Source organism: Tachypleus tridentatus, chromosome 8, assembly GCF_004210375.1.
Source record: "Tachypleus tridentatus isolate NWPU-2018 chromosome 8, ASM421037v1, whole genome shotgun sequence".
NCBI classification, from domain to species: domain Eukaryota; kingdom Metazoa; phylum Arthropoda; class Merostomata; order Xiphosura; family Limulidae; genus Tachypleus; species Tachypleus tridentatus.
Window position 1 is genome coordinate 48,693,646 of NC_134832.1, and position 17,328 is coordinate 48,710,973.

The 17,328-nt window shown below is 29.0% G+C and overlaps 1 protein-coding gene across 3 annotated transcripts in view; it reads right to left on the reverse strand.

Moving 5' to 3' along the window:
- The window catches only part of LOC143222355 (death-associated protein kinase 1-like), a 113,633-nt gene that overhangs the window by 15,606 nt on the left and 80,699 nt on the right, over positions 1-17,328 (reverse strand). For all 3 annotated transcript variants that reach the window (XM_076448789.1, XM_076448790.1, XM_076448788.1), the window contains 5 exons: positions 17,143-17,241; positions 16,580-16,678; positions 13,476-13,574; positions 3,454-3,531; positions 3,043-3,241 (listed from right to left, as the gene is read on the reverse strand). In XM_076448789.1, the coding sequence (XP_076304904.1) occupies positions 3,043-3,241; positions 3,454-3,531; positions 13,476-13,574; positions 16,580-16,678; positions 17,143-17,241 (574 nt within the window). The remainder of the gene's footprint in view (positions 1-3,042; positions 3,242-3,453; positions 3,532-13,475; positions 13,575-16,579; positions 16,679-17,142; positions 17,242-17,328) is intronic.

The following is a 17,328-nucleotide window of genomic DNA, read 5'->3' on the forward strand; positions in this document are numbered from 1 at the left end:
ACACAGTCTCACCTTACAACGTCTCATGAACCATGGTAGCTAATTATAGTCAAAACATTTACACAGTCTCACCTTACAACGTAATAAAACCCATAGTAGCAACAAAACTAGTACAGTCACACAATTTTGATAAGAACGTTACATAGCAACAGAACTGGGAAACAGTAACACAGTTTTGATAATGTCACATAGCAACAGAACTAGAAAACAGTCATACAGTTTTGATAAGAACGACACAGAGCAAAAAAACTAGAAAACAGTCATACAATTTTGATAACAACGACACAGAGCAACAAAATTAGAAAACAGTCATATAATTTTAATAAGAACATCACATAGCAACAGAACTAGAAAACAGTTACACAATTTTGATAAAAACGTCACAAATCAACAAAACTAGAAAACAATTACACAGTTTTGATAAGAACGTCACATGACAACAGAACTACACAGCAGTTACACAATTTTGATAACAAAGTCACATAACAACAGAACTAGAAAACAGTCATATAATTTTGATAAGAACGCCACATGGCAACAGAACTAGACAACAGTTAGACAATTTTGATAACAAAGTCACATAGCAACCGAACTAAAAAGCAGTCATAAAATTTTGATAAGAACATCGCATAGCAACAAAACTAGTATACAGTCACACAATTTTGACAAAAACGTTACATAGCATAAAAACTAGAAAACAGTCGTATAATTTTGATAAGAACGTCACATAGCAACAGAACTGGGAAACAGTCATACAATTTTAATAAGAACGTCCCATAATAAAAGAACTGAAAAACAGTCATACATTTTTTAAAAAACGTCACATAGCAACAAAACTAGAAAACAGTTGTAAAATTTTGATAAGAACGTCACCCAGGAACAGAGCTGGAAAATAGTTACAAAGTTTTGATAAGAACGTCACGTAGCAACAAAACTAAAAAACAGTCATACAATTTTGAAAAGAACGTTACATAGCATCAAAACTAGAAAACAGTGATACAATTTTGATAAGAACGTTTCATGAGAACAGAACTGGAAAAAAGTCATACAGTTTTGTTAAAAACGTTACATAGCAACAAAACTGGAAAACAGTCATACAATTTTGATAAGAACGTCACATAACAACAGAACTAGAAAATAATTACACAATTTTGATAAGAACATCACATACTAACTAAACTAGAAAATTCATACAGTTTTGATAAGAACATCACATAGCAACAGAACTGGAAAATAGTTACACAGTTTTAATAAGAACGTCACATAGCAACAAAACTAGGAAACAGTTACACAGTTTTAATAAGAACGTCACATAGCAACAAAACTAGGAAACAGTCATACAATTTTGATAAGAACGTCACATAGTAACTAAATAAAAAAACAGTCATACAATTTTCATAAGAACGTCACATAGCAAAAAAACTAGAAAGCAGTCATGCAATTTTTATGAGAACGTCACATAGGAACAAAACTCGAACACAATTACACAGTTTTGATAAGAACGTCACATAGCAACAGAACTAGAAAACAGTGATACAATTTTGATAAGAACGTCATATAGCATCAAAACTAGAAAACATTGATACAATTTTGATAAGAACGTTTCATGAGAACAGAACTGGAAAAAAGTCATACAGTTTTGTTAAAAACGTCACATAGCAACAAAACTAGGAAACAGTCATACAATTATGATAGGAACGTCACATAGCAACAGAACTAGAAAACAGTTACACAATTTTGATAAGAACGTCAATAGCAACAAAACTGGAAAACAGTCATACAATTTTGATAAGAACGTCCCATAACAACAGAACTAGAAAATAATTACACAATTTTGATAAGAACGTCACATACTAACTAAACTAGAAAATTCATACAGTTTTGATAAGAACGTCACATAGCAACAGAACTGGAAAATAGTTACACAGTTTTAATAAGAACGTCACATAGCAACAAAACTAGGAAACAGTTACACAGTTTTAATAAGAACGTCACATAGCAACAAAACTAGGAAACAGTTACACAGTTTTAATAAGAACGTCACATAGCAACAAAACTAGGAAACAGTCATACAATTTTGATAAGAACGTTTCATGAGAACAGAACTGGAAAAAAGTCATACAGTTTTGTTAAAAACGTCACATAGCAACAAAACTAGGAAACAGTCATACAATTATGATAAGAACGTCACATAGCAACAGAACTAGAAAACAGTTACACAATTTTGATAAGAACGTCAATAGCAACAAAACTGGAAAACAGTCATACAATTTTGATAAGAACGTCCCATAACAACAGAACTAGAAAATAATTACACAATTTTGATAAGAACGTCACATACTAACTAAACTAGAAAATTCATACAGTTTTGATAAGAACGTCACATAGCAACAGAACTGGAAACAGTTACACAGTTTTAATAAGAACGTCACATAGCAACAAAACTAGGAAACAGTTACACAGTTTTAATAAGAACGTCACATAGCAACAAAACTAGGAAACAGTCATACAATTTTGATAAGAAGGTCACATAGCAACAGAACTAGAAAACAGTTAGACAATTTTGACAGTAGCATGATCTACCACTAAGACCACTTATAAACATCAGCGTCATAGGTCAAGGAACGTTAACACTTCTTCACATGCTTTTAAAGCACCTGAAACAAAACCGATAAAGTTATAAGTATGTGACTTATCCAATCATTTGTTTCACTTGCAGTTCAAACTGGTATATCCAATGAGAATGAACTGTTACATTCATTGTTGTAAAGCACCTTCTATGAGAAGAAATGGAATGAAAAACATTTTGTGCATGTGCTATAATATTATTATTGATAGTAGGCTTATCTCTATCACTACAGACAGACACTAAGCTATGTAGACACAAAACTAATTGTTTATTAATATGAACATCAGACTTATTTCTCTGAACTGTTATAGACATATCTCCTTCTGTTGCTTTGGTTTTGATATGTTTGCTCTTCAACAATGATACGTTAAAAATATAACTTGTTAGAACCGAATTTTTATGTTAGGTTTTACCGTTTCTAATCCTTGTGTTCAGAGACGTCGGTGAGGGAGCCCTGGACCGACGAAACCAGCTACTAAAGTACCCACATTTTAGAGAATCAGTAAGGGTGCTTTTCCCTGCCCCACTATGCCCAAACAACTTGAGTTTGATACGAGATATAGGCTGAGTTGATGGGATTAGTTGAGAGATGAATTCCTCACGAAGTTGATCCTTTATGAGGAAGAAAAAATTGACACATAAGTCTGACAAGTAACCAAACACTTGCACCTATAATTATACATATATAACGTTACTATTAATTATACGTGTTTAAGAACAGTGGATATATTAACTAGCTTATGTTATGGTTCTATTCATATTTCAGTCTTTAATTCATCATGGAGTTACACTTAAAGTAAGTTAAATATCTTGTCTGTACTCACATTTCTCAGTCTGTTCAACAAATCTCCAATGTTTCTGTATCCTTGAGCAAGAGCTGTAATTTCTGCTACTATGCCATCCTAAAGAAAAGTAAGATTGGTATAAACAACAACACCTGACCTTTCTCTTACTAATCTTAACCAACAATATCACCTTTCTCTTACTAATCTAAACCAACAATATCACCTTTTTCTTACTAAACTTAACCAGCAACATCACATTTCTCTTACTAATCTTAACCAACAATATCACCTTTCTCTTACTAAACTTAACCAACATCATCACCTTTCTCTTACTAATCTAAACTAACAATATCACCTTTCTCTTACTAATGTTAACTAACAATATCACCTTTTTCTTACTAAACTTAACCAACAATATCACATTTCTCTTACTAAACTTAACCAACAATATCACCTTTCTCTTACTAATCTTAACCAACAATATCACCTTTCTCTTACTAATCTTAACCAACAATATCACCTTTCTCTTACTAATCTTAACTAACAATATCACCTTTCTCTTACTAATCTTAACCAACAACATCACCTTTCTCTTACTAATCTTAACCAACAATATCACCTTTTTCTTACTAAACTTAACCAACAATATCACCTTTCTCTTACTAAACTTAACCAACAATATGACCTTTCTCTTACTAAACTTAACCAACAACATGACCTTTCTCTTACTAAACGTAACCAACAATATCACCTTTTCTCCTACTAAACTTAACCAACATCATCACCTTTCTTATTAAACTTAACCAACAATATCACCTTTTCTTACTAAACTTAACCAACAATATCACCTTTTTTCTTACTAAACTTAACCAACAATATCACCTTTCTCTTACTAAACTTAACCAACAACATGACCTTTCTCTTACTAAACTTAACCAACAACATGACCTTTCTCTTACTAAACGTAACCAACAATATCACCTTTCTCCTACTAAACTTAACCAACATCATGACCTTTCTCTTATTAAACTTAACCAACAATATCACCTTTCTCTTACTAAACTTAACCAACAATATCACCTTTCTCTTACTAAACTTAACAAACAACATTACCTTTCTCTTACTAAACTTAACCAACAACATTACCTTTCTCTTATTAAACTTAACCAACAACATTACCTTTCTCTTACTAAACTTAACCAACAATATTACCTTTTTCTTACTAAACTTAACCAACAATATCACCTTTCTCTTACTAAACTTAACAAACAATATTACCTTTCTCTTACTAAACTTAACCAACAACATTACCTTTCTCTTATTAACCTTAACCAACAACATTACCTTTCTCTTACTAAACGTAACCAACAATATCACCTTTCTCTTACTAAACTTAACCAACATCATGACCTTTCTCTTATTAAACTTAACCAACAATATCACCTTTCTCTTACTAAACTTAACCAACAATATCACCTTTTTCTTACTAAACTTAACCAACAATATCACCTTTCTCTTACTAAACTTAACAAACAACATTACCTTTCTCTTATTAAACTTAACCAACAATATCACCTTTCTCTTACTAAACTTAACCAACATCATGACCTTTCTCTTATTAAACTTCACCAACAACATTACCTTTCTCTTATTAAACTTAACCAACATCATGACCTTTCTCTTATTAAACTTCACCAACAACATTACCTTTCTCTTATTAAACTTCACCAACAACATTACCTTTCTCTTATTAAACTTAACCAACAATATCATCTTTCTCTTACTAAACTTAACCAACATCATGACCTTTCTCTTATTAAACTTAACCAACAATATCACCTTTCTCTTACTAAACTTAACCAACAATATCACCTTTTTCTTACTAAACTTAACCAACAATATCACCTTTCTCTTACTAAACTTAACAAACAACATTACCTTTCTCTTACTAAACTTAACCAACAATATCATCTTTCTCTTATTAAACTTAACCAACAACATTACCTTTCTCTTATTAAACTTAACCAACAATATCATCTTTCTCTTACTAAACTTAACCAACAATATCACCTTTCTCTTACTAAACTTAACCAACAATATCACCTTTCTCTTACTAAACTTAACCAACAACATGACCTTTCTCTTACTAAACTTAACCAACAATATCACCTTTTTCTTACTAAACTTAACCAACAATATCACCTTTCTCTTACTAAACTTAACCAACATCATGACCTTTCTCTTATTAAACTTCACCAACAACATTACCTTTCTCTTACTAAACTTAACCAACAATATCACCTTTCTCTTACTAAACTTAACCAACAATATCACCTTTTCTTACTAAACTTAACCAACAATATCACCTTTTTTTCTTACTAAACTTAACCAACAATATTACCTTTCTCTTACTAAACTTAACCAACAACATTACCTTTCTCTTACTAAACTTAACCAACAACATTACCTTTCTCTTATTAAACTTAACCAACATCATTACCTTTCTCTTATTAAACTTAACCAACAATATCACCTTTCTCTTACTAAACTTAACCAACAATATCACCTTTCTCTTACTAAACTTAACCAACAACATGACCTTTCTCTTATTAAACTTAAACAACAATATCACCTTTCTCTTACTAAACTTAACCAACAATATCACCTTTTCTTACTAAACTTAACCAACAATATCACCTTTCTCTTACTAAACTTAACCAACAATATCACCTTTCTCTTATTAAACTTAACCAACAATATCACCTTTTTCTTACTAAACTTAACCAACAATATCACCTTTCTCTTACTAAACTTAACCAACAATATCACCTTTCTCTTACTTAACTTAACCAACATCATGACCTTTCTCTTATTAAACTTCACCAACAACATTACCTTTCTCTTATTAAACTTAAACAACAATATCACCTTTCTCTTACTAAACTTAACCAACAATATGACCTTTTCTTATTAAACTTAACCAACAATATCACCTTTTCTTACTAAACTTAACCAACAATATCACCTTTTTTTACTTACTAAACTTAACCAACAATATCACCTTTCTCTTACTAAACTTAACCAACAATATCACCTTTCTCTTACTAAACTTAACCAACAATATCACCTTTTCTCTTACTAAACTTAACCAACAATATCACCTTTCTCTTACTAAACTTAACCAACAATATCACCTTTCTCTTACTAAACTTAACCAACAATATCACCTTTTTCTTACTAAACTTAACCAACAATATCACCTTTTTCTTACTAAACTTAACCAACAATATCACCTTTCTCTTATTAAACTTAACCAACAATATCACCTTTTTCTTACTAAACTTAACCAACAATATCACCTTTCTCTTACTAAACTTAACCAACAATATCACCTTTCTCTTACTAAACTTAACCAACAATATGACCTTTTCTTATTAAACTTAACCAACAATATCACCTTTTCTTACTAAACTTAACCAACAATATCACCTTTTTTCTTACTAAACTTAACCAACAATATCACCTTTTTCTTACTTAACTTAAACTTAACCAACAATATCACCTTTCTCTTACTAAACTTAACCAACAATATCACCTTTCTCTTACTAAACTTAACCAACAATATCACCTTTCTCTTACTAAACTTAACCAACAATATCACCTTTCTCTTACTAAACTTAACCAACAATATCACCTTTTTCTTACTAAACTTAACCAACAATATTACCTTTCTCTTACTAAACTTAACCAACAATATCACCTTTTTCTTATTAAACTTAACCAACAATATCACCTTTCTCTTACTAAACTTCACCAACAATATCACCTTTTTCTTACTAAACTTAACCAACAATATCACCTTTCTCTTACTAAACTTAACCAACAACATTACCTTTCTCTTATTAAACTTAACCAACAACATTACCTTTCTCTTATTAAACTTAACCAACAATATCACCTTTTTCTTACTAAACTTAACCAACAATATCACCTTTCTCTTACTAAACTTAACCAACAATATGACCTTTTTCTTATTAAACTTAAACAACAATATCACCTTTTCTTACTAAACTTAACCAACAATATCACCTTTTCTTACTAAACTTAACCAACAATATCACCTTTCTTATTAAACTTAACCAACAATATACCTTTTTCTTACTAAACTTAACCAACAATATCACCTTTCTCTTATTAAACTTAACCAACAATATCACCTTTTTCTTACTAAACTTAACCAACAATATCACCTTTTCTTACTAAACTTAACCAACAATATCACCTTTCTCTTACTAAACTTAACCAACAACATTACCTTTCTCTTACTAAACTTAACCAACAACATTACCTTTCTCTTATTAAACTTAACCAACAATATCACCTTTCTCTTACTAAACTTAACCAACAATATCACCTTTCTCTTACTAAACTTAACCAACAACATGACCTTTCTCTTATTAAACTTAAACAACAATATCACCTTTCTCTTACTAAACTTAACCAACAATATCACCTTTCTCTTACTAAACTTAACCAACAATATCACCTTTCTCTTATTAAACTTCACCAACAATATCACCTTTTTCTTACTAAACTTAACCAACAATATCACCTTTCTCTTACTAAACTTAACCAACAATATCACCTTTCTCTTATTAAACTTAACCAACAATATCACCTTTTTCTTACTAAACTTAACCAACAATATCACCTTTCTCTTACTAAACTTAACCAACAATATCACCTTTCTCTTACTAAACTTAACCAACAATATCACCTTTTTCTTACTAAACTTAACCAACAATATCACCTTTCTCTTACTAAACTTAACCAACAATATCACCTTTTTCTTACTAAACTTAACCAACAATATCACCTTTCTCTTATTAAACTTAACCAACAATATCACCTTTCTCTTACTAAACTTAACCAACAATATCACCTTTCTCTTACTAAACTTAACCAACAATATCACCTTTCTCTTATTAAACTTAACCAACAATATCAACAATATTTTCTTACTAAACTTAACCAACAATATTTTTCTTATTACCAACAACTTTTTCTTACTAAACTTAACCAACAATATCACCTTTCTCTTACTAAACTTAACCAACAATATCACCTTTCTCTTACTAAACTTAACCAACATCATGACCTTTCTCTTATTAAACTTCACCAACAACATTACCTTTCTCTTACTAAACTTAACAAACAACATTACCTTTCTTACTAAACTTAACTAACAATATCACCTTTCTCTTACTTAACTTAACAACATCATGACCTTTTCTTATTAAACTTAACCAACAATATTACCTTTTCTTACTAAACTTAACCAACAATATCACCTTTTCTTACTAAACTTAACCAACAATATTACCTTTTCTTACTAAACTTAACCAACAACATGACCTTTTCTCTTATTAAACTTAACCAACAATATCACCTTTCTTTACTAAACTTAACCAACAATATCACCTTTCTCTTACTAAACTTAACCAACAATATCACCTTTTCTTACTAAACTTAACCAACAATATCACCTTTTTTCTTACTAAACTTAACCAACAATATCACCTTTTCTTACTAAACTTAACCAACAATATCACCTTTCTTATTAAACTTAACCAACAATATCACCTTTTTTCTTACTAAACTTAACCAACAATATCACCTTTTCTTATTAAACTTAACCAACAATATTACCTTTCTCTACTAAACTTAACTAACAATATCACCTTTTTCTTATTAAACTTAACCAACAATATCACCTTTCTCTTACTAAACTTCACCAACAATATCACCTTTTTCTTACTAAACTTAACCAACAATATCACCTTTCTCTTATTAAACTTAACCAACAATATCACCTTTTCTTACTAAACTTAACTAACAATATCACCTTTCTCTTACTAAACTTAACCAACAACATTACCTTTTCTTACTAAACTTAACTAACAATGACATTATCATCTTTTCTCTTACTAAACTTAACCAACAACATTACCTTTTTCTTACTAAACTTAACCAACAATATCACCTTTCTCTTACTAAAGTTAACCAACAATATCACCTTTCTCTTACTTAACTTAACCAACATCATGACCTTTCTCTTATTAAACTTCACCAACAACATTACCTTTCTCTTACTAAACTTAACCAACAACATTACTCTTTCTTACTAAAGTTAACTAACAACATTACCTTTCTTATACTTAACTTAACTAACATCATGACCTTTTCTTATTAAACTTAACCAACAATATTACCTTTTTCTTACTAAACTTAACCAACAATATTACCTTTTCTTACTAAACTTAACCAACAATATTACCTTTCTTACTTAACTTAACTTAACTTTTCTTCTTACTTAAACATCATGACCTTTCTTTATTAAACTTAACCAACAATATTACCTTTTCTTACTAAACTTAACTAAACAATATTACCTTTTCTTACTAAACTTAACTAACAATATCACCTTTCTCTTACTAAACTTAACCAACATCATGACCTTTTCTTATTAAACTTAACCAACAACATTACCTTTCTTATTAAACTTAACCAACAATATCACCTTTTCTTACTAAACTTAACTAACAATATCACCTTTCTTACTAAACTTAACCAGCAACATGACCTTTCTCTTATTAAACTTAACCAACAATATCACCTTTCTCTTACTAAACTTAACCAACAATATCACCTTTTTTCTTACTAAACTTAACCAACAATATTACCTTTTCTTATTAAACTTAACCAACAATATCACCTTTTTTCTTACTAAACTTAACCAACAATATCACCTTTTCTTACTAAACTTAACCAACAATATCACCTTTCTCTTATTAAACTTAACCAACAATATTACCTTTTCTTACTAAACTTAACCAACAATATTACCTTTTCTTATTAAACTTAACCAACAATATCACCTTTCTCTTACTAAACTTAACCAACAATATCACCTTTTCTTACTAAACTTAACCAACAATATCACCTTTCTCTTACTAAACTTAACCAACAATATCACCTTTTTCTTACTAAACTTAACCAACATCATGACCTTTCTCTTATTAAATTTAACCAACAATATCACCTTTCTTACTAAACTTAACCAACAACATTACCTTTTCTTATTAAACTTAACCAACATCATTACCTTTTTCTTATTAAACTTAACCAACAATATTACCTTTCTCTTACTTAACTTAACCAACATCATGACCTTTCTCTTATTAAACTTCACCAACAACATTACCTTTCTCTTACTAAACTTAACCAACAATATTACCTTTTCTTACTAAACTTAACCAACAATATCACCTTTCTTACTAAACTTAACCAACAATATGACCTTTTCTTATTAAACTTAACCAACAATATTACCTTTTCTTACTAAACTTAACCAACAATATTACCTTTCTCTTACTAAACTTAACCAACAATATCACCTTTTCTTATTAAACTTAACCAACAATATTACCTTTTTTCTTACTAAACTTAACCAACAATATCACCTTTTCTTACTAAACTTAACCAACAATATCACCTTTTCTTATTAAACTTAACCAACAATATTACCTTTTTTACTAAACTTAACTAACAATATTACCTTTTCTTATTAAACTTAACCAACAATATTACCTTTCTCTTATTAAACTTAACCAACAATATTACCTTTTCTTCTTATTAAACTTAACCAACAATATTACCTTTTCTTACTAAACTTAACCAACAATATTACCTTTTTTCTTACTAAACTTAACCAACAATATCACCTTTTCTTACTAAACTTAACCAACAATATCACCTTTTCTTACTAAACTTAACCAACAATATCACCTTTCTCTTATTAAACTTAACCAACAACATTACCTTTTCTTACTAAACTTAACCAACAATATTACCTTTTCTTACTAAACTTAACCAACAATATTACCTTTTAAACTTACTAAACTTAACTAACAATATCACCTTTCTCTTACTAAACTTAACCAACAATATCACCTTTTCTTACTAAACTTAACCAACATCATGACTTTTCTCTTATTAAACTTAACCAACAATATTACCTTTTTCTTACTAAACTTAACTAACAATATTACCTTTTTCTTACTAAACTTAACCAACAATATCACCTTTTCTTACTAAACTTAACCAACAATATGACCTTTCTTACTAAACTTAACCAACAACATTACCTTTTTCTTACTAAACTTAACCAACAATATCACCTTTTCTTACTAAACTTAACCAACAATATCACCTTTTCTTACTAAACTTAACCAACAATATCACCTTTCTTATTAAACTTAACCAACAATATTACCTTTCTCTTACTAAACTTAACAAACAACATTACCTTTCTCTTACTAAACTTAACCAACAACATTACCTTTCTCCTACTAAACTTAACCAACATCATGACCTTTCTCTTATTAAACTTAACCAACAACATTACCTTTTCTTACTAAACTTAACCAACAATATCACCTTTTCTTATTAAACTTAACCAACAACATTACCTTTTCTTATTAAACTTAACCAACAATATCACCTTTCTCTTACTAAACTTAACCAACAATATCACCTTTCTTACTAAACTTAACTAACAATATCACCTTTTCTTACTAAACTTAACTAACAATATGACCTTTTCTCTTATTAAACTTAACCAACAATATCACCTTTTTTCTTACTAAACTTAACCAACAATATCACCTTTTTCTTACTAAACTTAACCAACAATATCACCTTTCTTTTATTAAACTTCACCAACAATATTACCTTTTTTCTTACTAAACTTAACCAACAATATCATCTTTTCTTATTAAACTTAACCAACAATCATGACCTTTTCTTATTAAACTTAACCAACAATATCACCTTTTCTTACTAAACTTCACCAACAACATTACCTTTTCTTACTAAACTTAACTAACAACATTACCTTTTTCTTACTAAACTTAACCAACATCATGACCTTTTCTTATTAAACTTAACCAACAATATTACCTTTTCTTACTAAACTTAACCAACAATATCACCTTTTCTTATTAAACTTAACCAACAATATTACCTTTTTTCTTACTAAACTTAACCAACAATATTACCTTTTCTTTCTTACTTAAACTTAACCAACAACATTACCTTTTCTTACTTACTAAACTTCACCAACAACATTACCTTTCTCTTACTAAACTTAACCAACATCATGACCTTTCTCTTATTAAACTTAACCAACAATATCACCTTTCTCTTATTAAACTTAACCAACAATATCACCTTTCTCTTATTAAACTTAACCAACAATATCACCTTTCTCTTACTAAACTTCACCAACAACATTACCTTTCTCTTACTAAACTTAACCAACAACATTACCTTTCTCTTACTAAACTTAACCAACAATATCACCTTTCTCTTACTTAACTTAATCAACAACATGACCTTTCTTTTACTAATATTAAAGAACAATACACGAACTTTATCATGTTACTAAGGGATTGTTACAGCTGACTGTCATGTATCTGAATTTGTTATACGGATTATTGTGGTAGCAGTCTTTATCGTAAAAATGTCACTTTTATTTCTAAATGTTCACATATTGTTACTTTTAAATGCTATTTGTATTTGAAATTATAGTTTGTTATTTCATTAACTTCGGCAGAAGCAAAGTTCTCCTTCAACGTTTGTTTTTGGTAACCATGGTCTGTATTTTGTGGATTAAAATGTTGCTCCGAATTGGCTAGGGTTGTGGTGTTAAATTTCTTTCCTAAACGTTCTAATTTGAGTTTTCTACTTGCGTGAAAAACGCTAAACCTCATTTTCAACATACGTTTTTGACATCGGATTCTACTTTAAGAATCTCACTCACTGTATACTCGGTCTTAGAAAATGTAACATTTTCTAGGTAGGTTTTTGCCGTTGACTTTGAATACAATTAAAAATGTATTTCTTCTCAATCTGAAACAACTCATTTGGAAATCAAGTTTATAGCATTGATGAAAGACGAGCTTTTCTCAAGCATTTTGTCAACACACTTTTAAACTTACCCCATTTTTCTGGTCCACCGTACAACCAGCTAAGCAAAGACATCTCACGATTTCAATGTGACCATTCTTCGCAGCCAGATGAAGTGGATATAGTCCAGCCTAGATGTTAAACGTTTTATTAAGTGACACACTTATCAGGAGATCAAAAAATAAATAATAAGGTAGTTAGTTGGAATACCTTGATTTTAATACTATAAATGTTCTATCACTCACTGGTGTTTAAACAAAATGAATATATTAATTAATTTTTTACTGGAAAATAACAGTGATTATACTAAGTTATGTACATGTACGTTACACTACACTTTATACATGTACGTTAAACTATAATTTATACATATAGGCTACACAACACTTTATATATTAGGTTACACTACACTTTATACATTAAGTTAAACTACATTTTATACATTAGGTTACACTACACTTTATACGTTAGGTTACACTACACTTTATACATGTAGGTCACACTATAATTTATACATGTACGTTAAACTATAATTTATACATGTAGGTTACACAACACTTCATACATTAGGTTAAACTACACTTTATACATTAAGTTACACTACACTTTATACATTACGTTACACTACACTTTATACATGTACGTTAAACTACACTTTATACATTACGTTACACTACACTTTATACATGTACGGTACACTACACTTTATACATATAGGTTACACTACACTTTATACATGTAGATTACACTACACTTTATACATTAGGCTACACAACACTTTATATATTAGGTTACACTACACTTTATACATTAGGTTACACTACATTTTATACATGTACGTTACACTACACTTTATACATTAGGTTACACTACATTTTATACATTAGGTTACACTACACTTTATACATGTACGTTACACTATAATTTATACATATAGGTTACACTACACTTTATACATGTAGATTACACTACAATTTATACATATAGGCTACACAACACTTTATATATTAGGTTACACTACACTTTATACATTAGGTTACACTACATTTTATACATGTACGTTACACTACACTTTATACATTAGGTTACACTACATTTTATACATTAGGTTACACTACACTTTATACATGTACGTTACACTATAATTTATACATATAGGTTACACTACACTTTATACATGTAGATTACACTACAATTTATACATATAGGCTACACAACACTTTATACATTAGGTTACACTACACTTTATACATTAGGTTACACTACACTTTATACATGTACGGTACACTACACTTTATACATGTAGGTTACACTACACTTTATACACTAGGTTACACTACACTTTATACATGTAGGTTATACTTAACTCTATTGATCATATTCACGTGTACAGGTAGATCATACGTAACAGAAACATGTTATAGATAATAAATTCAGGTATTAGTGAATTATGTACAACTATGTTAACAATTACATACAACTTACAATAGAAGTAGGTCTTACTGAATAATATACAATTATGTCATAGTTAACAATTATATACAACTTACAATAGAAGTAGGTCTTACTGAATAATATACAATTATGTGATAGTTAACAATTATATACAACTTACAATAGAAGTAGGTCTTACTGAATAATATACAATTATGTGATAGTTAACAATTATATACAACTTACAATAGAAGTAGGTCTTACTGAATAATATACAATTATGTCATAGTTAACAATTATATACAACTTACAATAGAAGTAGATCTTACTGAATAATATACAATTATGTCATAGTTAACAATTATATACAACTTACAATAGAAGTAGGTCTTACTGAATAATATACAATTATGTCATAGTTAACAATTATATACAACTTACAATAGAAGTAGGTCTTACTGAATAATATACAATTATGTGATAGTTAACAATTATATACAACTTACAATAGAAGTAGGTCTTACTGAATAATATACAATTATGTGATAGTTAACAATTATATACAACTTACAATAGAAGTAGGTCTTACTGAATAATATACAATTATGTCACAGTTAACAATTATATACAACTTACAATAGAAGTAGGTCTTACTGAATAATATACAATTATGTCATAGTTAACAATTATATACAACTTACAATAGAAGTAGGTCTTACTGAATAATATACAATTATGTCACAGTTGACAATTATATACAACTTACAATAGAAGTAGGTCTTACTGAATAATATACAATTATGTCACAGTTGACAATTATATACAACTTACAATAGAAGTAGGTCTTACTGAATAATATACAATTATGTGATAGTTAACAATTATATACAACTTACAATAGAAGTAGGTCTTACTGAATAATATACAATTATGTCACAGTTAACAATTATATACAACTTACAATAGAAGTAGGTCTTACTGAATAATATACAATTATGTGATAGTTAACAATTATATACAACTTACAATAGAAGTAGGTCTTACTGAATAATATACAATTATGTCACAGTTAACAATTATATACAACTTACAATAGAAGTAGGTCTTATTGAATAATATACAATTATGTCACAGTTGACAATTATATACAACTTACAATAGAAGTAGGTCTTACTGAATAATATACAATTATGTGATAGTTAACAATTATATACAACTTACAATAGAAGTAGGTCTTACTGAATAATATACAATTATGTCACAGTTAACAATTATATACAACTTACAATAGAAGTAGGTCTTACTGAATAATATACAATTATGTCACAGTTAACAATTATATACAACTTACAATAGAAGTAGGTCTTACTGAATAATATACAATTATGTCACAGTTAACAATTATATACAACTTACAATAGAAGTAGGTCTTACTGAATAATATACAATTATGTCATAGTTAACAATAGATGTAGGTCTTGGTGAGTTATATAGAACTATGTCATAGTTATAAATAGAGTAGGTCTTAGTGAGTTATATACAGCTATGTTGTAACTACCAATGGAAGCAGAAACGTCTGGTTTTTTAAATAACGGCCTTATATGATGTCTCACTTGTTAGATAAAAATTAACATAAAATATGTGAAAGATAATTTAAATAGTTAACATACAATAGTGTGTTTTGATCAGTAATTAAGCTCACCTTGTTAGCAGCATCTACTTTACAACCAAAAGCACACAGCGTCTGAGCTAGGGTTAAAAGTCCTTCTCTAGCACATATGTGAATAGGAGCTTCTTTATGCTGTAGCAAAAACACGACATAACCTTATAATTATTTCTCTACTTATACGTCTTAAATGTGTTTCATCTGATTTACATTTATTTCATAGGTGTGTGAATAAACTACGTGGGTAATTTATTGGTAAGTATGAATTATTTATGAAAACTTATTGTATTTTTAGATAGTTGTAACATTGGAAAATACAAAAAAACAACAGATGTTTTATTGGATTAAAAATATATAAAATAACGTACGAGAAGAATCCCCACAAAATCTTAGCATGGCAGATTCAAAAGTGGGATAACACAATTGCTAATGATTAGGAATATTTAAATATATACTAGTAATACTTACAAGTGTTTGTTAATTGAGAACATAAAAGGACAGTTCCTAGATATATGTCCTACGTCAGAAGGGCCAGATTTTCAAATACAAACCCTGGTGTAACCTCAGATTCTACAGATAATACATACGTTTCAACTTACTTTGTCAACCATGTCTATCTGAGAAGAGGACTGAAGCAGGAACATTGATACTTGTTCTTCGTAGCTCTGTAGAGACAGGTGAAGTGGTGTGCTGCCATTCTGAAAACAGAACACACTCCCTACACTTACTGGTTACTAAACATTCATTCACTTAGTGACGAAAGAATGGTGAAAATTAGTCATGGC